Source organism: Syngnathus typhle, linkage group LG8, assembly GCF_033458585.1.
Source record: "Syngnathus typhle isolate RoL2023-S1 ecotype Sweden linkage group LG8, RoL_Styp_1.0, whole genome shotgun sequence".
Lineage (NCBI taxonomy): Eukaryota > Metazoa > Chordata > Actinopteri > Syngnathiformes > Syngnathidae > Syngnathus > Syngnathus typhle.
This window is the reverse complement of record NC_083745.1, coordinates 14,308,926-14,335,210: the sequence shown is the minus strand read 5'-3', so window position 1 is coordinate 14,335,210 and position 26,285 is coordinate 14,308,926. Positions and strand designations below refer to the sequence as shown.

The 26,285-nt window shown below is 45.3% G+C and overlaps 1 protein-coding gene across 10 annotated transcripts in view; it reads right to left on the bottom strand.

Moving 5' to 3' along the window:
- Positions 1–26,285, bottom strand: part of LOC133158450 (pro-neuregulin-3, membrane-bound isoform) — a 153,463-nt gene that overhangs the window by 44,033 nt on the left and 83,145 nt on the right. For all 10 annotated transcript variants that reach the window (XM_061285670.1, XM_061285669.1, XM_061285667.1 and 7 more), the window contains one exon: positions 11,888–12,017. In XM_061285670.1, the coding sequence (XP_061141654.1) occupies positions 11,888–12,017 (130 nt within the window). The remainder of the gene's footprint in view (positions 1–11,887; positions 12,018–26,285) is intronic.

Here is a 26,285-nt window from a genome sequence, read left to right as displayed (position 1 = left end):
GGAGTGGCTACAGCAGATTCCAGGAACAACATCAGACATCTCAGTCCAGAAGAGTGCAGTGCTAGGAACAGCCAAAATACTGCGCAGAACCCTCAAGCTCCCAGGCCTCTGGTAGAGGACCCGAGCTTGGAGTGGGAGACCACCCGCTGAGGGTGAGAGGGGAATTTTATATATATATATATATATATATATATTAGGGGTGTAAATCGCGGGTTTTGTCACGATACGATATCATATCGATACAAAGAACCTCAATACGATATTTGGCGATATCTTAAAGCCTGCTGTGATTCATTGACGATACGATATAGTGCTCTACGATCGATATATTTTTTTTAAAATAAAAAATATAGAACAATATCCTGATTTATAACAATTCATACGTAAAATCAACAAGGAACTGCAAAGTCTTTATTTAGGAAATTACAGTATTGTCATATACAAAGTGCTTATTTTAACACTGAACTTTGATGTCTGATGTGTTTTTTCTTTAAATGTGCGGCGAGATTTGTGGTCCCTGAATATTTGATCACCGCATGGCAGGATTTACAAACTGCACGTGTCTTGTCTGTTGGAATCCAGAGTGCTTCCAAACGAATGACTTGAAGCCTAAAGGGGAGCAAATTTCCTCGTCACTTTGGACACTAGCCATAGCACCTGCCCAGGAGCCGCGTACTAGTTGTCGACTCCCCTTTCACGTGTCTGCTCTGCTCACAACAGAAAACGCCGTGCACTGCTCCCGGAAAGAGGAAGCAAGCAACAATGAACTGGATTTCAAAATAAAGTCGCGTCTAATATATATATATATATATCTGAAGCATTACTCTGTCAGCTTCTATATTTAACTGTGGCAAAGTGGTCAGAGAACACTTAATTGTGTTTGTTTACTTGGGTGTCTTTGTCTTTGTGTCTCTGCTAGGTGTGCTAGGTAGTGATGCCGCAGGCCACCATGTGTGACTAATGTCTGCCTGTGAACAGTCTGTGCTACACAGACACAAACGCAAGTATGCAAATGAGGCTAATTACAGTCTAAGTGATGACAGAGGCCGCCCGGTACGCGAGTGAATAGGCGGATGGCTTACCGCTGCTGCCATGTGACAATATGGTGGCGTTTGAACACTTGGTGTTAAACCATGGGGACGGAAAGCTCCCAGCTCGATGGGCTAACATGCTAGCATAGCATTAGCTACGCTCGGGTTTTTCAGTGAAATATTGGTCTCACATCAGCATTGGGATCCCATCGGTAGCTTGACCATTGTTAGGTGGGCCAGCTTGTTAGCCTAGTGTTAGCTTACATTCAAGCACTTTGCCACAATTCTTTTCCATGTGGAAGGACAGGTTCCAAGAATTAGGCTAACCACCGATATGCGGAGGGTTTACTGTCTCCTGAATGTTTTGTGAGTAACGTCTGTCTATGGCTTGACTTCTACAATGGAGGCAAGCATCGAGTACGACCTTGATCTCCTTCCTGCCGTGGCCGCATCGCCGCTCATCATCTTTGCATGCCTCAACGGATTTAATCGGGTGGGCCGCACACGCCCCAGCGAGTCGAAAGGTTGCGGTGGGTCGCCTTGCTGACATTTGATTCATGTGGCACTCGGAAAGCACCGAGCGGCGAGCGCCTCGGGGCCAACGGCGTCGGGCGGCAATTGGACTAATCAGCAAAAGGCAGGAAGGCCGGGACAGGTGAGGTCAGGTGGGGCCAGGTTTGCTTCACATGGGCACAGGAAAAAAATGGCGAAAGCCTTGCAGAGTGAGCCGATAACGATAACGGGAATCAGACAATAACTCAGACCCACGGGGCCCTCTCGACTTGGTGGGCAGACATTTTGTGTTGCAATCAACTTGAAGTTGAACACAACTTGTATGTCAAGGCATCTATGTAATCAGATTCCCAATTTTAATCGGCTCCTCTCCCCAAACTTGCGCTTAGAGAGAAAGGAAATGACCATGATATAATTGTGATTCAAAACAAATTGTCCTTTTTCTTTATCCTCCTGGTGCCAACTGAGTTGAAATAATTTTCCCATCAATTTCTACAGCAAGACCATGAATAATGTTTTTTGGGGTGGCACATAATGTGCGTAATTTATCATTTGTAGTGCCGCAAGCTACGGCCCCTGGCCTCTAGTTTGAGAACCGTGGCTCTGGAATGTTTCCCAAGTGTTGAATAAAACATTCGGCTTCAAGTTGAGCCTCTCTATGGCTCGCGTCCACCTGCGAGTCCGGAAGTTCCTGCCAACGTCAAAAGAGCTTTTTTGGCTTCCTGGCGGCCGCGTTTGGACTGCTAATGTTTGCCGCTATCAAAGACGTCTTTGACGGGAAAGGCGCATGCACTTTAATCGGAGGAGCTTTATTTGCACGCGGGAATGGTTGCCGGCTTTGCTCACGGATGAGACTTTAAACAGCAGAGGGTATGCTGGATGGCGCGAGGGGGTGGGGTAGGGAGAGTTGTTACCATAGCATACCATAATACTTGCAGGCTTCTCTTCTCTCAGCTCCGCGGGGCTGCGCATACAATGTATCGACACAGAATACGTCGACGGTGGATGATAATGCGGTACAAAATAAAAAAGGCGATTGTGTTCCCGTCTTCACTTCCGGTATTGCTTCTCTAAGACTCTCATCACTAATTCATTAGTCATATTTATTGAAGGGCGAGCTTGGAGGTGGATGAGGATGGGAACGGGAACGGGTGGGGGGTGCACCGTTGTGGAGATCAATGTCCTATTTACACATTTGGACGTGGTATGGACTGAGCAGCGATTAACTGGCCAATAAAAGCTTTTGCGATACTGCCTTAAATCTGCCATAGGGGACGCGTGGCGCTAATGTGGCACTCCATCACCACAAGCAGGACCGCGGCGCAGATAAATAAAGACACGCAGCAATGTGAACCACTACATTGTGCGCTGGCACTAACTCGACTGCCTTGAGAGCGACTCGCTTGGCTTTTCCTCATTTCGCAGTCATACGTGTTGTGTCTGGTGAGTGACGTGGGCGTCAGCTAATGAGAGTGTGGAGTCGACTGTCTGTTAAGTGCAGTTTGTGTGTGGAGTTACTCAAAATGAGTTTTGGCCACTGTCAGCCGGTGCGCAAATGTGCTTATTGCATGTGTTTTTGTTTGATGAAGCCATTGAAAGTGTAGCGGCGGCTGCATCTGTCCTCGACGACTTGCCGAGGGGTTATGATTTGTTGCAACTTGCCTATTTTATAAAAGCTAACATGGGTACCTTTGTTTGGTGCAGGTTGCACTTCAGCAAAAGTTGGCATCAACCGTTTAGTGTCATCTGATTATTCCAATACAAGCAACCCGAGTTACATGCTATATTTGTGTACTTTGTTATTAAATTCTTCACGAGTATGTCTGATTAGTACAGTGCTTCTCAATTATTTTCTGTTACGCCCCCCCTAGCAAGAAGAAAACTATTCGCGCCCCCCCTTCCCCACCGTGACTATCCTAACTTGTCTTGTAAGTCGTAAAATGTTGCACTGTCGCAAACGTCACAGAAGTAACAATGAGAGCGCCACTGCCCCCTGCTGTGAAGATTCGCAATTACACTTTATTCTAGTACTGCCAAAAAAAAAGCCTGTTCCCCAGGGTCACACGCGCCCCCCTAGGAATAGTGGGGCGCGCCCCACTATTTGAGAAGCACTGGATTAGTACAACATGGAGCACATCCGATCCGTTCTGCCCCCCACCATTGACCCCTTCCAGTTTGCGTACCGAGCCAAACGGTCCTCTGAGGATGCCATCTGCTCTGCCCTCCACTCAGCCCTAAACCCACCTGGAGAGAAGAGACTCGTATGTGAGATTGCTGTTTGTGGACTTCAGTTCTGCCTTCAACACCATTGTGCCATAACGCCTCATCAGCAAACTTGACACGCTGGGCCTCAGTACCTACCTCTGCAACTGGCTACTGGACTTCCTCTTTCAGAGGCCACAGGTAGTATGTGTTGGCGACAAGATCTCCGCCAGCATCACGCTGAGCATGGGGGCCCCCCAAGGCTGCGTGCTCAGTCCGCTGCTCTTCCCCCTCCTGACGCATGACTGCGCTGCAACCTACAGCGACAACCGTATAGTGAAGTTTGCTGACGACACGACTCTGGTGGGTCTCATCACCAAGGGAGACGAGACTCAATACAGGCTGGAGGTTGACCTTCTGACCACGTGGTGCAGGGACAACAACCTCCTGCTGAACGTCGACAAGACCAAGGAGATTGTTGTGGACTTCCGGAAGGGTCACACCCAACACCTGCCGCTGACCATCGACGGTGCTGTGGTGGACAGACTGAGCAGCGCCAAGTTCCTGGGGGTGCACATCAGTGAGGATCTCTCCTGGTCCACCAACACCGCATCATTGGCAAAGAAAGCCCAGCGCCGCCTGTACTTCCTGCGGAAACTCAGGCGAGCGAGCGCTCCTCCGGCCGTCATGACTACATTTTACCGCGGCACCATTGAGAGCGTCCTCTCCAGCTGTATTGCTGTTTGGGGTGGCGACTGCACTGACTACAACGTGAAGGCCCTGCAGCGCATAGTGAACACGGCTGGTAAGATTATTGGTGCTTCACTCCCCTCCTTGAAGGACATTTACACCTCCCATCTCACCCGCAAGGCGACCACGATTGTGAGTGATGTGAGTCACCCCACTCACTCTTTGTTCGAGCTTCTGCCCTCTGGGAAGAGGTACAGAAGCCTGCGCTCCCGCACCACCAGACTCTCAAACAGTTTCCTACTCCAGGCTGTTAGGATCCTGAACTCGCTTCCCCGTTCTGCGTAGCGTCCTGTACTTTTACTGTCTGTATGCACACTGGCTCTTATTTGTTGTGTTATCTGTTTATTTATTATTTATTATTCCTCTTATTATTTATTGTTTGTGCCTTCTTGTTTTTTATATTGCGTCGTTTACTTGTATGTCTATCGTGTAATATGTCTTGTCACCGTGGGATAGAGAAAACGTAATTTCGATGTCTTTGTGTGTCTCGGCATGTGAAGACGTTGACAATAAAGCAGACTTTGACTTTGACTTTGACACTAATATCAGGGCCCGATCGGCTGATTTGAGTCCTTTTTGACATAATCATAATCCTCTGAACTGATTTCTGGAACAGTAAATGCCGTTGTCACACCGAAGGACATCCTTCCACCGTTTGATGGAGCTCTGACTTTATTGAATCCAATACGCACCCTAACACATCTAATCCTCAAGGACCAAGTCAAGGACCAAGTCTTGTCAAACAGTCACATATTTGGCCCGTCATTCATAATGATCAGATCATTGTTGTTATATGTGGTGAGTGCCACAAAAAAAATCATTCTACAGGTTTCCTAATGAACTGGACCGGTAATTGGATATCAGAAAATGATTCTACGAAATATTGAAATGGGCACGGCGGTGGTGGTACGTGTCGGTGTAACGTTGCGCTTCCTCTGTTATCTGGCCATATAGAATGAGTAGCGGCGAAACGACCGAGTTCTTCTTTGATGTGTGCTGAACATATTGAATCTTTTCACAACGTGTTTGAATACGGGCCACTGAGAAATTCCTTTTTTTATTCCTTGGTCTTCTTCAGAATTCAATTACCCTTCCAGTCGCATATAAACACGCCTCATCCCCCAGGCCTGACACTCCCATCGCTCGGACACAGCCGACTAATTACTCTCTGACCTTCACTAGCGTTACTCTTAGGTGGGCTCTTCTTTTTCACTTTCTCCAGTTCCACTTGCCAAACGTTTGCAAGTGGTATTAAATGACAACCGTGAGTGTGGGACCACAAATGGGTTTGCTATACAGACTGCGTACAGAACCCACCATGGGGCCAAAGTTGGGTATTTTGCTCCTTCGTGAACAAAGTCAGTAAACTCAAGTAAGCCTGACCTTTATCACAAACGTTCACCCTCATTTAAAAGTGTGAGCCCTGTTTGACCTTCAATGTAAACATTCTTTGGAGATTCTGCATGACTTTGCAAATGACACACCAAATGGAAGTCCGCGCTGGAGGAAACAGTGTTGGATTCAAACATGGGAAAATCTTGTAATGGGAGCAGCAGGCCGTGTATACCCTCCTCCTCGACCTCCTCCCCCCTTCATGTTTACTGGTTCTAGAACGCCTTTGTAGTGCGGGCACAATTATCTTCCGGCTGACAAAAATGGAATTCTTCTCCCACCAACATGTAAGTAAGAGCCAACCCGAGATGGAGAGAATATCATTAACACATTTAACGCGTGTGGAATTTAATTAATGATCTGCTCTCGTCCGCTTTACTGATGCCATTTGTGCGTCTTTTGTATACCCACTCTGTGGTATGAATACTGCTGGGGCCTGAATTTCCCCACCCCTGGGGATCAATAAATATTCAATCAATCAATCAATCAATCAACTCTACTTTGAATCCAGAACCCATTTGAACATGAGCTTGAGATCACTTTTTGAAATTGAATTTCTAATTTGGAGAATGCAGTCATTTCATATGAGAGGATTTTTTTTTGTTGGATTCCTCTGCAGCAAAGCATTGTGGGAGGCGTGATTATGGCATTACAATGAACTAGTATCTCTGCTTCCCTCCCGAGCGCCTCGCCGCCTCAGTATGTGCTGCTATTATTGGTTCCCGCGACGTGCTGCCGCATTGGCCTCGCTTCATTATGGCCAAAGAGATTCCCTGCTGCCAATGCAGATGGCGAAAATCAGAAGGAGAGAAATCAAGTGGACAGTTGGCAAAAGAAGAACAGAAAAGAGCTTGATAAAATCATTAGAGCTTCAGTCAAGATCACGAAATGAGACTAGATCAGGGGTGGGCAAACTACGGCCCGCGGGCCACATCCGGCCCACGGGACCGTTTAATCCGGCCCGCCAACCCTGAACAAATTGTATTATTAAACTTTTTTTTTTGGGTCATTTTGCCTGCAATGACTGCGTCTTCCCAGTAGATGGCGAAGCGCTCGCCTGCGCATTTACTACCGGAAGCCGTGTCAGAAAGCTCGGTGCACACTCACAAGTGCGTGTACGTACTCAGTAGTTTGGACTTGGCGCACTCTCGCTCTATGCGTATCAGTCCCGAATTTAGAGCGTGGGCTTTGACGACAGCATTCTTATAATTCGTGCGCTGAGATTTTAGATGCAGTTTTGCGCTAAAGCCACCCACAAACCTTCCCCTGGAATCCTTCCATTAAAATGAGTGGCCCGAAAAAAAGAAGTGAGTTCCGAATGTTAAAAAAGAGTGGCCAATTTGGCTCGACGTACGCGACGTGACGTTCAGCCACATCAACATCAACCCGTCACAGATCAAGGTAAACGGACCAACACCTCGGATCTCGGCTAAGAATTGCCATAACAAATTTTACTCCAGACTATGACGCACTAGCAAAAAAGGGAGACCAACAACACTGTTCCCACTGAAAATGAACGGGGAGGCTCTCAAGTTTATTGTAAAAAAATGCATTTTGAATATGATTTGTACACATAGCAGGGATTGAAACTAGCGACCATTCTCATTTTCAAACAATGCAGGATGCTCAAGGACATTGATGCACCACCTATTTGCGACTAATCTTAACCTGTAAAGTTCTTAAGGCTTACTTTAAGGAAGTGTTTTCCGTTTCCTCATCTCTGTTACCAGGTGTTTGCGAGTTAAAACTCTGCTCTGATTTTCAGATACCCCTCACCGTGTTGCTGTTTTGATTACTTTATTTGGATGTATGCTTTCACCGATTCTTCAAGATGATATATTTGGTCAGAATGTTTGCCGTTTGATGTGATCTCATAAGATAAACATCTTTCATTAATCTGACCTGCAGGCACTGAAGTGATGGAGATTGTTATTCATAATAACAGTGTCGTATTTTACGAGAATAACTGATAGCAGTTTTTTAGTGAATTATTATTTTTTTAATGCTGTTAATAAATGCATTTGTTTTCAAAAAACTTGTTTGGAATATCCATGCTTTACTACCTACTAAAGGCCAAGATCTTTTATGCAATGACCTTTACAGGTCGCTTATATGACTTCACACAACGCCTACGTCCATCTGCTCCTGGTCCGGCCCTCCGGTCCAAATTTAGAACCGAGTTCGGCCCGCGAGTCAAAAAGTTTGCCCACCCCTGGACTAGATGCACGCCTCTTCTGCGCTGAATTTAAAGACAATGAGTGGAGCTACTTTTATTAGCCAGAAAATGAGACAACTGTGTTCTCTCCCAATATGGCGCAAACACCCCTTTCTACTCACAGCCGTCATCCTCCAAATACAAAATTAATGACTGCGCTTTGCACTGGCCACCAACATTGAGCCCTACGTACCCCGTGACTGGCTGGAGACCAGCCCAGGTTGACCACAACCAGTCACCCGCAACCAGAATGACAATCACACAGAAAAAGGATGATGAACAATTGTATTTATTCACATTAAGTCCTGCTTTCAAGGTCCCCTCATTAAGTGAGCTTATTACTTTACATTCAGTCCTCCTGACAACACTCGACATCCCTGTGCATGTCACACGTGTCATATAACACGTCACACACACGTCAAAGGACAACGTGATATTTTCTAATCAACAGAAGTTCCCGGCAAATACTAGGCCAGGGTTTTCCCCCTCCACTTTCCAGGTGGCGCTGCTGAGCAGGCAGCAGAAGAAGAATCAGAAAGACCGCTGCTGCAATTCTCTCAATGACTGTGGAGAGCATGAATAAAATAAAATTCCATTTCAATTTCCACACAAACACACGTGCAACAGCGTGCGTGTGCGGAATGTTCCATCAGAGGTTAACGAGCGGATTCGTTTCAGTAACTTTAACTTGACCTGCTCGGTCACCGTTTCCCTGCAGCGTCATGAAAAGGAAAGAAAAAAAAGGAAACTTATTACGGTGAGAAAGAATGAATAAACAATTCAAGTAAAAAAGAGCAGGGAGAAAAAAAGACAGATTTGTTGGCTCTTTGGCTTAGCGGAAACAATTAGTGACGCACTGAGGAGAGAAATTAGCTTGTTTGGCGAATGTTTACACTTCTAAATATATTTGCTGGTTTGTTTTTATTCAATGATTGATCTAACCTTATTTTTTGCACCATCCGGTACCAAAGCAAAGAGATAAAGCAGTTCCAATGTGCACATTCCAAACACACGGCTGCCACTAAATCAAATACTGATGTTCTCAAAGGCTTTTGTTGACATTCAAGCAGCACAGAAGCTGGGGCAGCTGAACTTTAACAGGTGTTTGACTTTTGTTTAGCCACCGTTTTGCTGAGAAGCCGCCCACCCACTCCACTACTGAAATGTTGCATAAACATTGCATGAGGCTAAACACAAAAGTGCACAAAGAGGCTTGAAAACCACAATGCAAGTTGCACAATTTACTTGCGTCGCCCTTCAATCTCTACACATCCAAGTACACAAATGTTCCCGAGTACTCAATGATATCGTGCTCCCAAAAGGTTACTCGAGTCAAGATCTGCAAACAGAAATCCCACACCGTAGCAATAAAGAGAATCCATGCTGGCTTTGCTCTTAACCTTGGAACCGTGGCCAGAACCTTGTAAGCTTCATTTTGTTTAATGGGAGGATATGGACATTCATAGTAATGGCATTAGACATTTTGCAGTGGAAACATAATACTTTATTAAAAAACGTTTTTTCTCTGAAACAGCTATTGACTTGTGAATAATGTAAAGACTTGTATGAGTAAAACAATTAGATTTTCAAAATGATATTCAGCTGTGTTTGTCTTGGCTGGTATTGATGAAAAGATAAAAATACATACTTGGGTCCTGACAGGTAAGCTTAGCACAAAATAGCAGCTCTGCTAACCCTTGTTTCAGGGCCAGTGAAGAGAGAGCAACAGCAATGTGTACATTTTCTGTTAGGTTAGACAATCTCATGTACGTTTTAATGTTCATATGTGTGCAATTCTTTTTATTAGTTTATATAAACATAACTGCTCAATCAGAACACGTATACAACACACAGAACTGTATAAACACACACACACACACGCACGCACACACACGCACACGCACACGCACACGCACATGCACGCACACGCACACACACACACACACACACACACTAACACACTCACACGCACGCACGCACAGAGGGGGTGACACCCCCTACACTCACAGATATCAAATGGTCATGTGACAAGTTCCCGTCTTTCCGGGCAGTATAATAGAAGCTGACCTGGAGAAGGAAGCTGTTGTTTCATCTGCTGCCGTGCCTCATGTATTGGCTGCCATTAAACAACCCAAGGTCTTGCCAATAAAGAACCAACTCTATACTCCACATCTTTGTTTTTCCTGGCACAACATCGGACATCCCGCACAACACGCTTCACCAGGCAACAGGTTTCCATGGTAACAGAGAAGGCATTCTTTGTTTGCGTTGAATGCCTGTGGACCCACTGCTGCCCCCCGCAAGCTTTTAAAGATAAGCGTGGCGGGCCATGGCGGCAGCCGGCGGGAAATGGCTGCTAAAAAGCTCATTTCTTTCCGTCAAGTCTAAATGATTAATTGCATGCCAAATAAAGCCACAAACTGCATTTATCCCCATTAAACCTTTGCATTGATCTCACGGTTGCGACACAATTTGTCTCAATTTGTCTCTGACTCTGCGCCATTATGTATCGATCCGCGTAAGCAGCCGTGTTATTTTTCGTTGTTGTTTCTCTTCTCGCTCACTCTTCTGCCAGACTTCAAAAGTCACTTAATTCCAAAAGTGAGTTTGGCCTCCGACAAAATCGGACGAAAATACGGTAAGAGCACAACCGATGACAAACTGACAGATCGTTAGCAACTCTTTTGGATCTGTTATTGGACGATTGACACTGACAATGGGTGACCAGTCATTTTTTTGTTTGGATGTTTGGACCCTGACAATGGCGAGTAAGCAGCAAGGCTATTGTAATTCACCAAAAGAAGCTAAGCAGAAAAGTCTTTTTGGAAAGCAAATCAAATAAAAACGAGTGTTATATAACCAACTGAAACTCCCTTTTACTTTTACCAAAGTGACAAAAATGCTATTTGACCTTTTGGTGTCAATTTGAAATGTATTCATTTCGATATTAAAGCATTCTCACCGTAACCGGCCGGTCATACCAAAGACTATAAAAATGGGACCCATTGCCTCCCTGCTTGGCACTCAGCATTAAGGGTTGGAATTGGGGGTGTTAGATCACCAAATGGTTCCCGAGCGCGGCATCGCTGCTGCTCACTGCTCCCCTCTTCCCCAGGGAGTGGATCAAAATCACATGGGGATGGGTTAAATGCAGAGGATAAATTTCACCCTACCCAGATGTGTGTGTGACGATCATTGGGACTTTAACTTTAACTTAACTTAATGTAAACGGCCTCAATTCAAAGCCCACAGTCCGTATTACTGAACAAGCAGTTTTGTTACTGAAAAGGCGATCAAGCCATGTGACACAAGAGGGATTTAACCTTTTTAAAAGCTGTTCAGTTTCTGGTTTAGAAAAGTAAATATTTGCAAGTGTGAACAATTTGAAACAAACAATATCAGTTGATTTTCATCTTTAAAACTTAAACACCTCCCAACAAGATGGCAATTTTGGAAAAAAACAATTGTCACGGGCCTTTCAAAATTGCAATAAGTTTTTTTTTCCTCTACATCCAAAGACCCTCAAGACACTTGAGAGCAGGGGACAAAAACAGCCGGTGTCTCCATGTGCACACCCGGCGGCCTTCCATTCTTACATAGACACTCTCTTCATCTTACACACGAGATGCACTCTCAAGCTTTTCTCGAGAAAAGACAATTTCATATTCCATCTTATATCACAAGCAAAGTCGCCGACAGACCTTACAGAGGTGCAAGTTCCGTTTCCGTCCGCTTTGCATTTTTGTCTTGCGCGAGGAGCGTGAGCGAGCGGGCGGAGGCTTACTTGCAGTGCTTGTGAGGTCCGCCGAGGGTCTCGATGACGAAGCATTCGCCACCGTTCAGGCAGTAGGCCAGGTCCTTGTCGTGACACGGCTTGAAATGCTCCGAGCGCAACGGCGGCACGGTCGGAGACGCTGAAATCAAAGCAGACAAACGTCAACTTCAGTCTGCACACCCCACCGCGTGTAGCCCCTCGGCTTACTTCGCTTGCGTTTTCCTTCAAAATGCAACATTTTGTCTTTGAAACACTCAAAAGATTCAAGATTCAAGAGTTTTATTCGCCATGTTTGAGCGTGCTGTTAGAATAATTAGTTTTGCTGAAGCGCTGGTCGGCCTGGAACCGAAGGTCACATATCTTCGCTCAAGTCAACATATGTGCCGGCTAGCCTTGGGGAGTCCTTATACTCCCTACCTTGTCTTATCTTTGAGAGGCCCTCACAAGTTAGAAACAGAACATGTTTGTTCTTTGTTCTTTGTTAGTTCAAGAGAAGTCCTTTCTCTGTTAATTGCTTTTGTCCGAGACAGTTTTTAGTTATCCCATATTTACTCAATGTTTGTTTAAGTAGACTTCATGCAAGTTATCTCACATCTACTTAACGTTTCTTGGAGTGTATGCACGAGAGGTATCTGATTATTTACTCATTATTATTATTGTATGAAATGTAGCAAGAAAGTCTAGAGCATTGTTTTACAGAGACACGGCATCCAGTTTTGGAGATTGCAGCCGGGAACGAGGATGCCAACCATCTAAGAACAGACTCTGCATTCCTGGGGTCACAAATCGGCCAAGGCCATGCGGCCTCGCACCACACAACATTATTAGCTAGCTGAAACAGCGTTGCTACAGACACACTCTCCCCTCCCTTTAGTGTAGCAACGCCTCTTGTAACCAGGGCAACCCAATATAAAAAGAGGAGATGACGGTAGGGCAGGTCAGAATTGGTGAACTGGGCCTTCTACCTAATTCTCCTCGCGAGCAAAAGAATACTGGTTGTCTTCTCCTCTTTGTTTCCAGTGTGTAAATAAATGTCTGATGGTATTTAGACCTGACACGTGCCAAACAAGGAATTTGACTTCGGTAAATCACACCCTCTGTTCAACATTTAGGTGACTAACAACCAGAGGCGTAGCCAAGCCGGGGCGGCGCCCTGGTTAGGACTTCCTGCGCCTCGGTTTAAAAAAATCGAGCTTTTTCGATTCTTCATCTTCATGCCGTTTTTTTCTTTCGGTCTTGCGCGAATGTGCTTGCGCTATTCTATGTGCGCGATGTTATCCATTCACCGTTTGCCTCCCGGACCCGGATGTTGTTTTAGCGATCAGCGAACGGCGTGGGTGATGTTCGTTTTTTTTTCCTGTGGGCGCGCGCCCCTACTGGAAGAATTTCTGGCCACGCCTCTGCTAACAACACTCAGGACATGTGAAAAATAGCACATATTCTCAAACATCCCCTGATCTTAAACTCCCAAAAGGGCAAGGAAAAACTCAAAACTCCAGCTAGGGGAAATGAGAAACCTAGAGAAGCAACCACAGATGGGAAGGTCCCTCTTCCAGGATGACCAGGCTGCAATGGATGCAGAGAGGACACATAGTACAAACAGTGTAGATCAGGGGTGGGCAAACTTTTTGACTCGCGGGCCGAACTCGGTTCTAAATTTGGACCGGAGGGCCGGACCAGGAGCAGATGGACGTAGGCGTTGTGTGAAGTCATATAAGCGACCTGTAAAGGTCATTGCATAAAAGATCTTGGCCTTTAGTAGGTAGTAAAGCATGGATATTCCAAACAAGTTTTTTGAAAACAAATGCATTTATTAACAGCATTAAAAAAATAATAATTCACTAAAAAACTGCTATCAGTTATTCTCGTAAAATACGACACTGTTATTATGAATAACAATCTCCATCACTTCAGTGCCTGCAGGTCAGATTAATGAAAGATGTTTATCTTATGAGATCACATCAAACGGCAAACATTCTGACCAAATATATCATCTTGAAGAATCGGTGAAAGCATACATCCAAATAAAGTAATCAAAACAGCAACACGGTGAGGGGTATCTGAAAATCAGAGCAGAGTTTTAACTCGCAAACACCTGGTAACAGAGATGAGGAAACGGAAAACACTTCCTTAAAGTAAGCCTTAAGAACTTTACAGGTTAAGATTAGTCGCAAATAGGTGGTGCATCAATGTCCTTGAGCATCCTGCATTGTTTGAAAATGAGAATGGTCGCTAGTTTCAATCCCTGCTATGTGTACAAATCATATTCAAAATGCATTTTTTTACAATAAACTTGAGAGCCTCCCCGTTCATTTTCAGTGGGAACAGTGTTGTTGGTCTCCCTTTTTTGCTAGTGCGTCATAGTCTGGAGTAAAATTTGTTGTGGCAATTCTTAGCCGAGATCCGAGGTGTTGGTCCGTTTACCTTGATCTGTGACGGGTTGATGTTGATGTGGCTGAACGTCGCGTACGTCGAGCCAAATTGGCCACTCTTTTTTAACATTCGGAACTCACTTCTTTTTTTCGGGCCACTCATTTTAATGGAAGGATTCCAGGGGAAGGTTTGTGGGTGGCTTTAGCGCAAAACTGCATCTAAAATCTCAGCGCACGAATTATAAGAATGCTGTCGTCAAAGCCCACGCTCTAAATTCGGGACTGATACGCATAGAGCGAGAGTGCGCCAAGTCCAAACTACTGAGTACGTACACGCACTTGTGAGTGTGCACCGAGCTTTCTGACACGGCTTCCGGTAGTAAATGCGCAGGCGAGCGCTTCGCCATCTACTGGGAAGACGCAGTCATTGCAGGCAAAATGACCAAAAAAAAAAAGTTTAATAATACAATTTGTTCAGGGTTGGCGGGCCGGATTAAACGGTCCCGTGGGCCGGATGTGGCCCGCGGGCCGTAGTTTGCCCACCCCTGGTGTAGATAAATCCAAAAAAGGAGTGGAGAGCAGGATGTTATTGCACAGTAATGACTCTGAGACTCTAAGAGTGGTGTGAGTTCATCAGAGCAACAGCCTGGGGGAAGAAGCTGTCTCTGTGTCTGCTGGTTTTGGCGTACGGAGCTTTATAACGCCGTCCTCTATAAAAGCTGACAAAACATCATACTTGCATAAGATAGGCAACATTTTGAAGACTTTTTTGTTGTCTTAATCTGGCTAATTGCCGAAACATATTCAGCATTTGCGACACACTGCTTGAAATGAACACACCAGACTCACCACCGTAAATCCACCAAAAACGTTGCTCTCTTGGCATGCTCAAATACACGAGGCCTGCAGTAGTGTGTGTGCGTGTGTGTGTAAGATGCGACGAGCGTGGGTATTTGAGTGCGGTGGTCTCTAAGGGGCAGCGCACTTTGAAAATCCACAGCAGCCTCTGCAATGCAGAAGCCTGGCAATGACATGCACGCACGCGAGCGAGCCCGTCCACACGCTCTTCTGGACCCATAAAGCGATCGCGACACACTCGGGTGAACACCCTCGGCCCAGTAAAGGGGGCCAAGCAGGTGTGAGCCTGCGTTGCCTTGTAGCTCCAAAGACGATAACGTCATCATGCTGCAGGCGCCGTCCTCCCACATCGTGACACACACACGGACGGATGGACACGCCCACCGGCGCCCCTCGTGAGAAAAAGCGCTAAGTGAGCAGACAGCCGTGAGTGAGCGCGGTGGAGTTAGCAGGGGGAATCCAAAGTCGACTGCGGCGGGGCGGGAACAGGTGTAGCCTCCAGCTGCATGTAAACATCTCCTTCATAAACGTCTCTTCGAAATACATCTCGTGGATAAAAAGTGGCAGGGAGGGGAATCGGCTTGGCTGCCTTTGATTGTTAATGCTGGTCTCTGTCAGAGGTTAATGCGGCGACGCCGAGGAGGGAAAACCAAGCAAATCAAAACAACAATAAAAAAGGAAAAGTTTCTTCAGGTGAAGGGAAATTGTCGATTTTTCTTTTTTGCAATTCAGTTGTAGGTGACATTAATGGTGGAACAAGTTTGTATTAGTCTGTAATACAGACTCTATCTCTTTTTTTTTAATCGAACAAAAAACTGGTTTTCCAACAGAGGTGTTTGGACTTTTTTGAATCCCTGCTTTACGGCGCTGTTCACTTTGTGCATTTGTCTTTGATTTCTTCTTTCTTTTTTGTCCAATGGCGGATTTGCTTCACGGACAAATCCTTGCTAATCCCAACAGGAGGATGTCATCCAAAGTTGAAAGTCGGAGGTGTATAATACTTCAATTAGCTCATTGACTCAGTCGGCGCAAATACAAAAAAATTTTTTGCTTTAAAGTTTAAGTACCGTGATTTCCCATGCATAATGCGCAAAATGTAACTAATTTATTGTCCTAAAATCTGGGGTGCGCATTATGCATGGGTACAACAATTTTTGAAGAAAATCTCCCTCGAAATAAAACTTGAAATCACACCTTTCTTCTTGTTTGTTGTCAATTGCACATCGCATTCAGCCATCCTGCCCAACACACTTAGTCTGTAAAATTCATAATTGATGACACATCGTATGAGGCGATGGTGCAATCCTTGATGATGTGTTAATGTCAAATATTGTTTGTTTTTTAATCTCCATCGCAGACCGGATATCATACGGAGGCCGCCATGACAGTATGCGCAGAACGGATGCGCAAGACACGTCAGCGAAAAGAGCCAGAGTTCAGTTCTCTACCTATTAGTTTGAATTAACAGTTTAATTAGCAGTTTCAATCAGCAAATAACAAAATGCGTATTACAGGTAATATTTTATTTCACAACACTTTGCCTTGTTCCTTTCTTCTCTGCTGTTCACTTCAAACACGCTCCATACGAACACAATGCTCTCGTATCAGACGCTTGCTCGATCACCTGCTCGTTTGCTGTCACAATGTACCCTACACAAATCCGAAACATTTCTTTGCTATCGAGTTTGCTAGCGCAGTGATACTGACCGGCAGAATAACATCCGGTTGTTCCCAAAGATGATCTTTTTTCTGAAATAATTTTACGTTTACGGACTTAAGTAAGAGTCAAAATTTGGGTGCGTATTATACATGGGTACAGGCTTTTTTCCAGCATCGACATGCCATTTTTAGGGTGCGTATTATGCACGGGGCCGCATTTTGCATGGAAAAACACGGTAGTACGTTTATAAATTCTTCCGTTTTAAGTTTTACTCATTCAGGTGTGGTTTATATTAGGTGGAACAGCAATGCTTTTGTCTGAATTCCTCGTTTTGATAGCATCACAGGTCCCTCTTTTCTACTTGTTCTGAGGTGCTCAGAGCAAGCCGTTTTGTCTCTTTAAATGCAAATGAGATACTTCACACCCCTCAGGCCGCAAGATGTGCACCACGCTTTCCCGTTGACATATTTGTAGTTTTTTAGCCTAGGTAGCGTTTACCTGCACCGCAAACGTTTTGATTGATCAAAAGATATCAACGGAAGAAGACTTTTCCATACATAACGCGTAATAAAATAAATCCCCTCACAATATTTCTGAACATCTTGTAAACAAGCACTGCAGTCAAGCAACGAAGTAAGCTAATGCTAGCGTTAGCGGGAAGCTAACGAATGCATTAAAGACATTGTGTTATCCAAGAATAAAACAGCACCTTCGATGCATTTCATCTGATACAACTGTTCAAAATACACCCACAAGAAGTGAAAACATAGAACGTACAGCATCTAAAATCAGCAGAAAGACAGACGATAGTGCTATGAAAATGAATGCATCATACACACACAATAATATGAAAGTGAAATACAGTTTATTATTTTTGTGTTATCTCAAGCTTACCGCTTTACTGTGTCCGTCATTTCCATAGATTGAAGGAATTGAACCAACGAAATAAAGTCTCTCGGTGAATCTTTCTATATACTGACAAAAGATTTCTAAAACACTTGTCCTTGAACAAGCAGGACTTGAGCCAGAGATGTAGGAACACTGCTTGAAAAACGAAACTTGACCAGGCACCGGTTTGAGGATCTGATGCTGGGGGACGGTGCAATGAGTTGTGTGGATTGATGGATCCAACAACGGAACATTTTGATCTTGTTGTGAATTTTTATTCTGGTATCATGCAATGTATATCTTAGTAGTAAGCCTAAGTGTGACCGGGTCATGTTCGGTTCAGGTTCGTGTGGGATTGTTTGGGGCTTGGTCCAGGAATGTAGGCTCATTGGCGCCAGACACATCCGGTTTCCATTAACAACTGCTAAGATACGCACCGTGTAGAGTTAGGGAGGCGGACTGCGGGGTCATAAGTCAGCCAACAGCCCCATGTGCGCGCTCCCGCGTAAAGCGAAGCGCAAGAGTATAAGTTTTAGGGCGAGAGTAGACAAAGGGACTCGACATCTTGGCTAGGGCGCGAGACACTTCTCTCTGACATCGGTTGAATAAAATCTTTCCCCAATCAGCCATGTGTGACTGAAGTTTTCCTTCCCCAAGCCAGCCACTTTTTCACCGTTTTGTTTGGAAGACCAGCTGACCATCGAAGAGAATTCACCACAATCTCTCTACTTCAGCACATCCTACTTGGACTACAAAAGTATGTCAGATTAATAAAGATGGCAGATTTGCAAAACCGTTTGGCCACACACATTGCCTTGTTTGGTAGTCCCGCCCCAAAGGATGTGACGTAATAGATATACGTAATAGAAAACAGAGAAAACTGAACGGAGTAAAAAATAGCCCCCAAACAGATCATAACAGTAGCTCTGCAGCAGCTGAAAGGATAGATTACAGTATTTTCTGCACTATAAAGTGCACTGGATTAAAAGGCGCACCTTCATTGAATATTTTATTTGAGAAACTATTTCATATATAGGGCGCACCGGATTAAAAGGCGCATAGAATAGAAACTACTGCATCAAACTAGGGCGGCTCGGTGCCGCACTGGGTAGCACGTTCGCCTCACAGTTAGGAGGGTGTGGGTTTGATTCCACCTCTGGCCCTCCCTGTGTGGAGTTTGCATGTTCTCCCTGGGCCCGCGTGGGTTTTCTCCAATGCACTCCGGTTTCCTCCCACATCCCAAAAACATGCTTGGTAGGCCGATTGAAGACTCCAAATTGTCCCTAGGTGTGAGTGCGAGTGCAAATGGTTGTTTGTCTCTGTGTGCCCTGTGATTGGCTGGCAACCGGTTCGAGGTGTCCCCCGCCTACTGCCCGATGACGGGTGGGATAGGCTCCAGCACACCCGCGACCCCCGTGGGGACTAAGTGGTTCAGAAAATGGATGGATGGATGCATCAAACTGGGGTTGACTAATCCACTAGATAGAGCTGTGCTAAAGGGAATGTCAACCCAGTCAATGAGGTAAAAAAAGTCCAACTCCCATTCCGTATGAGTGATACGGTTTGGCTTCTTACTTGCGGTTCACTTTGATTGCCTCCCTAAAAGATTACCTGTATGACAATCAAGCGATGGGATGAAAGTGATACCGTTTGGCTTATTACTTGGTCCAGCAACCCCACTCATTTTTGATGGTCATAAACTTTCTTTAGTTTAATAGAAAAAAACGAGTGTGTGCGTTGATGCGTAATGCGTAGATTAGCTTGTTAGCTTTGGTGCCGGGCTTGTGTATGCGCAGCCAAACATGTTGCGGTGGGGGGGTGCAGTTCGCTGTGATTGCCTCCCGATAGGCTTACCTGTATGTCAATCAAGCGATGGGCTGGATTCTAGCCTATAGAATTTTTTTATTTTTTATTTCATATGATCGACCAGTAATAGCTTTCTTCAGTGGACCCCCCTGACCACGGTTGCCGTAATGCTGAAAGCGATGCGACCTTGTAATTTACTAGTCGTACTGAAACGGATAAGAGATGATTTGTTAAGAGTTGTCCAAATCTGCAAAATTTCTGCCTCCCAACCGCAAATATTTTCATTTTTGTCATCGTCCACAAAAGCAGACGGAAGAGATTGACTTTGTGCTGACTCAGACATTTGCAAACATTTGCGTTTAGATAACAATCATCGAGTTCAACCTAGGGCCCCAGCAATTGACAACTTGGCACTCGAACAAAACTGGAAGTGGAACGCCATCGCAAACTCAGTCTCGCAAGTTTGTTGACAAGTTTTCATCGTTCGCAGTCCCAGTGATGTCAAAATCCGGTGACGACCGAGTGTGTTGAGTCTCCTTTCTCCGTTCGGGATTTATAAAAGGAGAAAAATCTGCCTCCGATTTATTAAAAGAGCAAACAGTGCTTAGCAAAGGCCAGAGCATCCGTCAGCCCTCAGGACATGTGACAGCTTATGGGTCCATAATGGCGCCGGCGCGAGGGAATGAGAAGCAGCCGAGGACGCATTGCCGATGTTCCATTTCCTGCTCGTTCGTGTGCGTCGGCCCCATGGGGAGACGCTACCGAAAGAGGACGCACACTCGTCTCATTCGACGCAAAAGCTCCCGGCCGGCCCCCACCACTACACCCTCCCAACTCAAATCTCCTCCATTTTTAATAAGACAGCCTGGATGAACTCTGACTTAATACGTTGAATGATTCATAACACGCAAACACAATACAGATGCCGTGAGCACTAAAGAAGAGCGGAAGAGCATCTCGCTGTCGCCTAAAACAATTGACAGATTGATTTCAATTTCATTTGACTGAACATTTGTTACAAATTCCAATTCCAATTCAATGTTCACGAACATTCCGATCTTAAGCCGGCGGTACTGTTTTAGGACCGGTAAAACCATGCAACGGTTGCAAGCTTCTCTTGGCCGGCCGCAAAAACGTACTAAAGTAAAGTTAAAGTCCCAATGATCGTCACACACACATTTGGGCGTGGTGAAATTTGTCCTCTGCATTAAACGCATCCCCATGTGATTTTAATCCATCACCTGGGGGAGAGGGGAGCAGTGAGCAGCAGCGGTGCCGCGCTCGGGAACCATTTGGTGATCTAACCCCCCAATTCCAACCCTTAATGCTGAGTGCCAAGCACGGAGGCAATGGGTCCCATTTTTATAGTCTTTGGTATGACCCGGCCGGGGTTTGAACCCACAACCTTCCAGTCTCAGGGCGGACACTCTACCACTAGGCCACTGAGCTGAAGTATGGTGGACATGCACATTCAACGCTTACAGAAGCTCAAACAAAGTTCAGCCATAAGATGAAGTATTTGAAGTTCCTTGAGAAATGTCACCCTAGTGCCTGTTGTCTCTTGCAATGTGATGGGAGTGCGAGTGTCAATTCATTAGAGGGCTAGCTGGAAGCAGAGGAAACGCGCAGACAGCAACAAGAACAAGTCAATGTGTGTGTGCGTGTGTGTGGGTGCGTGTGTGCGTGTGTGTGTGTGTGTGCGTGTGTGTGTTTGCGTGTGTGCTTGTGTGTGTGCGTGTGTGTGTGTGTGTGAATTAGTCACAGCGCCTTCCTCATCATGGAGGATTAGTGCGCGTGCGCTTTCTTGGAGTTGTTTAATTGTGTCCAGCCGCCGTCACCGAGGTCCCGTCTCCTGCGCGCGCAGTACAAGCCACGCGTTACCACCCAGCCTGGAACTTCCTCGTAAAAGTGATTTGCAGATGTGGAGAAAGTACGTGTCCTCTTTAGACATGTCGTCATGGCGGAAGATTACTTTGTGTCATGATTGTGCGTACACGTGATGAGGCCTGTATGCTGAGCTGACGGAGCGCAGTTCAGTCGGTGAGTCCAAATGGGAGATGTGCAACTATTTTCACTTGCCGCGCGTTGCTTCGGGCAGATTCCCTTTGGTTTGATGGGTTCAATGAGTGAAATGCACGCTCGATGGGATTCGGGTGGGGTGACTGACTTGCATAACATTGCAGGAGAACTCATTGATCGCTTCAGTGCTCTGCCTCAGGTCCCTCTGCACAGGGAAGTGCCATCCCATGACTTCTGAAGCCTTTGGCGGCATACGAGCAGACTGTCAACACTTCAAATTCACCCCGTTGCATATTGTCAATGATCACATCATCAAGAAATCCAAACTGGCAGGTAGACATGTCCGCTTGGCCATGAAATCGCTGAGCGGCCGACGGCCCCGTGACTTTGGCTGCTGCAAAAGTGACAAGCACATTGGCAAACCTTTTCCTCCTTCATTTGTTCACCTGATGTGGAGGCAATTCAATCTTATGTTGTTTTCTTTGGATTCCAAAAATAACAATATTCTTCAATTTGTGGATCCGTCACCTGACAGTATTTGTACTCGAAGACTTCCCTGACTATTTGTTTTATATATGCTCATTTGTAAGTGCCCTAATGAATGCATCTTCACTTTTGCGCCCAAAGTACACTTGAGCCCCATTGTTCGGGAAACGTAGCGCACCGGGCCAGACTTTCCTATTCAAGACTTATTCAAGACGCATCTATTCAGCGGCAAGGACGGCAGGAAAGAAAAGAAGCGGATCGCCCCCGTGGCGCAGAACGATGAAAAGGTTTGAGCCGACGTTCTTTTTCTTCAGTTGCATCGCTCGTTAACGATGTCGGCGGCGGGTAAGCGAGCGGAGGGGGCAGCAGCCGTGAAAGACGGGGTCGTCGGCGGGAATAATGTGCCGTGCCTGATTGGCTAAGATCACGCATTGGCTGAGCTGCCTTTCATTAACCACCAAGTAGCTGCATGCTCACCAAAAGGGGATGCAAATGTCTGCCATCCGAGTGACTTTGCATCCATGTCATCTCAAAGCGTGTAGGTGTATACCCATGAAGCACGACTTTTTTTTTGTCTTAACAGTAAGCCAACTGTCACGACTCGTCCCCGATCATGTCTGTGTGCTCGTCCCTCCCCTCCTGTGTGCTCATGTCCATAGTTTCTGTCTGTGTGCTCGCCCCTCCCCTCCTGTGTGCCCATGATTAGTGTAATCATTCTCACCTGCCTCTTGTTACCTGTCTTGTATTTAAGTCCTGTCTGTGTGTCACTCCCTGTCGGATCATTGTGTGTGCGTGTGTCTGTTGTCGTGTGCGTGTGCGTGTGCGTGTGCGTGTGCGTGTGCGTGTGCGTGTGCGTGTGCGTGTGCGTGTGCGTGTGCGTGTGCGTGTGCGTGTCAGTGTCACGATGTGTTTTTGGTTCCTGTTGCTGTCGTCATGTCCTGGTGTCTTCTTGTTTCACGTCCCGGTCAGTCACTCAAGTTATTGTTTCGTTAAGTCGTGTCAGTTTGCCTTTTGAGTTCTCCAATAAACCCTGGTCCAAGCTGCATTTGGTCGCCCTGCTCCGTTTCCACTCCCAAACCGTGACACCAACTCTCTTTTGGTCTCCTCCACTTGAAAGAAATTGGAATGTTTTCTACCGGTAGCTTCAAGTGTTTGCTGGAGTTCAGCTTTGACTGGCATGTAAAAGTTTCCCCAAAGAAGTTGAGAGTAGTAAGAAGTTGTTTTGTCAAACTTTGCATTGATGTCCTTAAAAACGTCTGACGTCAGCAGAGGGATGGAGGGGTGGGGGCATTTACAGGCTGCCGAGAGCGGCAGAAAGTCTCTTTTATGGTTAAAGTTTTCATTTTACCAAATAAAAATGCTCCTGTAAAAAAATATATTTTCTTTGACTCTCTGCAGGGTCACTTTGTCCGGTAAAAGCCTTCTTTAGCCTGCATGCGGCACATACTGGTTTGGGCCCGAGGAAACCCAGTATCAGGCAAAAATACGATTTGCGAAAACCAAACCAAACTGTCACCGTCTAATTACGAGGGGAGAACAGCGACCACATTTGTAATTAAAATGCAGTTGAGTTACGCTAATAATACAGTGCTTTCCAGTGCCTTGGTCCAATACATTGATATGGCAGTTATAGGAACATTTCACAACGAGGTGTTTAATTACGGCTACAGCTGCAAACTAGTAAATTAGCACAACTAATGGCATGAGTTCCATAGTTAACTTTATTGTTCTAAAATAGGATAGGTCATACAATAGGATATTTTTCAAGTTTGGTAATACTCTTGTAAAGTGGACTAAACACATGAGAAAAAGAATGACACAATGTCCTTTAAATACAACACATGCTTCATTTTACAAAGAAATAGTAGCTTTCTTCTTAAATGCTTAATGCTAAGACACAATGTAAAATACCATCGCCGGGCTAACAAATAGGCATCAAATTCCCAGTAGGTGCATAGCTTCACAAAATGAATATTCAGGCTCTATTCAGGCTGAAGGAATACAGAAAATCTATGGCAAAAATGCTCATGGGCATAAATCCTACCTACTTTTGTGAAAAATGAATTATGCAGGTGTGTCATCTGCATACGTGCACCAAGAGGCCAAGGCACGCACAGCAGGAACACAACGACTGCACAATGACGTACAAATGAGCGCGGCAGAGCAAGGCCAATCCACTAGGGGTGTAACAATTCATCGATACACATCGATTAATTGATATAATGCTCTACGATTTGTTGGCATCGATGCTAAACGTAAACATCAATCTATATCGCTCGTTTTGGACCTCGGACATTAGACGCGACTTTATTTTGAAATCCAGTTCATTGTTACTTGCTTCCTCTTTCCGGTAGCAGTGCGCGGCGTGTTGTGAGCAGAGAAGGCACGTAAAAGGGGAGCCGACAACTACGCGGCTCCTGGGCTGGTGCTATGGCTAGTGTCCAAGAAGACGAGGAAATTCGCTCCCCTTTGGGCTTCAAATCATTCGTTTGGAAGCACTTTGTAATTTCCTAAATAAAGAGTTTGCAGTACATTGTTGATTTTGCGTATGAATTGTTATAAATCAGGATATTGTTCTCGATCGATCGTAGAGCACTATATCGTGATGTATCGTGAATGAATCACAGCAGGCTTTAAGATATCGGCAAATATCGTATCGTTTTTTTTATATCGATATGATATCGTATCGTGACGAAACCCGCTATTTACACCCCTACAATCCACGGACACGCCTTGATCACGTGTTAAAAACATTTGTGGCGTTTAAGGGCCCTAATTTTACCCCAATTAATAGATCATTTTACTTACTTTTTCTTGTCGCACCTCCGCCCCACCTTCGTAGCTTTGATGTAGCTTGATTACAGTTCCCATTTTATTGTCGAGCTTAGCTTATTTTACTATAGCTAGCTACCATACTCCGCTGAAATGCAGTTGAGCTACATTTACTGTAATATACCTTATAACTTAGCTCACTCCAACTAGCTTGCCCACTGTGTGTGTGTGTGTGTGTGTGTGTGCATGTGTGTGCGTGTATGTGCGTGCGTGTCAAAAGTCAAAGTCAAAGTCTGCTTTGTCAATGTCTTCACATGCCAAAACACACAAAGAAATCGAAATAACGTTCCCACTATCCCACGGTGACAAGACATAGTACACAATATACATACAACACCAAAAAATAAAATCAAGAAGGCACAAACAATGAATAAATGATTGTGTTGAATAAATAATAAATAAACAAATAACACAATAAATAAGAGGAGCAAAATGGAGCAAGTGTGCAGACAGGCAGAATACAGTGCAAAAGGACAGGATGCTACGCAGAAGGGGGGAGAGAGTTCAGGATCCTAACAGCCTGGAGAATGAAGCTGTTGGTGAGTCTGGTGGTGCGGGAGCGTAGGCTCCTGTACCTCTTCCCAGAGGGCAGAAGATCGAACAAAGAGTGAGTGTGCGTGTGTGTAGGTGTGTGTGTATGTGTATGCGCATGCAAGCACACATTCATGCTGTGGGAATAAAATACAATTTTCCTCTCCTCGCACTCGTCAAGTGTATCCCTGCAGAGCTCACAGATGTTCGTTCTGACTAAAAATGACGACTCACCTCAAACTACTCTTTGGAACTTCTGCTTTTTTGCCACCTTCGGTCTTTAAAAAAGCCCCACAAAGTGGGCCGCCTCTACCTCCCCACCGCCGCAGTCCTTCAATGTGATTGACGTGCGTAAAATAATGGCTAACCGCTATTCATGCCACATCATTTTCTTTTAATTGCCTCTCATAAAATATGCATGGGCCATAAAAATCACAAGCTGAATAGTTTGCACGCGCAAGCGACAGTTGTTGGCACTCTAGCGTCAATAAGACATTATTAGCGAAGATAAGCGGACACTTATGCCCAGCGTTAGCGTCTGTGCTAGCACAAATGCTAATGATCTGTTAGCCCGCCCATTTTGATTAGTCAATAACAATCTGATTACACTACATCACGGTACTTAGCGGCCAACTCGGACTTTGCGTTGATGCCGGTTCGCCAGGCAGAGATGCTGACAGCTAACAGCTAGTGATTGCTTTCGTGGCTCAAAACAATTCGCCATAAATCGTTCTTTGAGTACTCAAACATAGCACATTCACTCAAGAATTTTAAAAGATTTCCTTCGTGCTGGTATTTTATATGACTTTAGGAAGATTCGCCACATTTCAGCAAGAAATATTGACTTTTAGTTTCTTTTGATTACTGTCACATGCCTTAGCGGACCAAATATGACTTTAACAGCATATCGTGGGAACAAAATATTTGTTGTTCATTACTTTCCGGCACTGGCTTT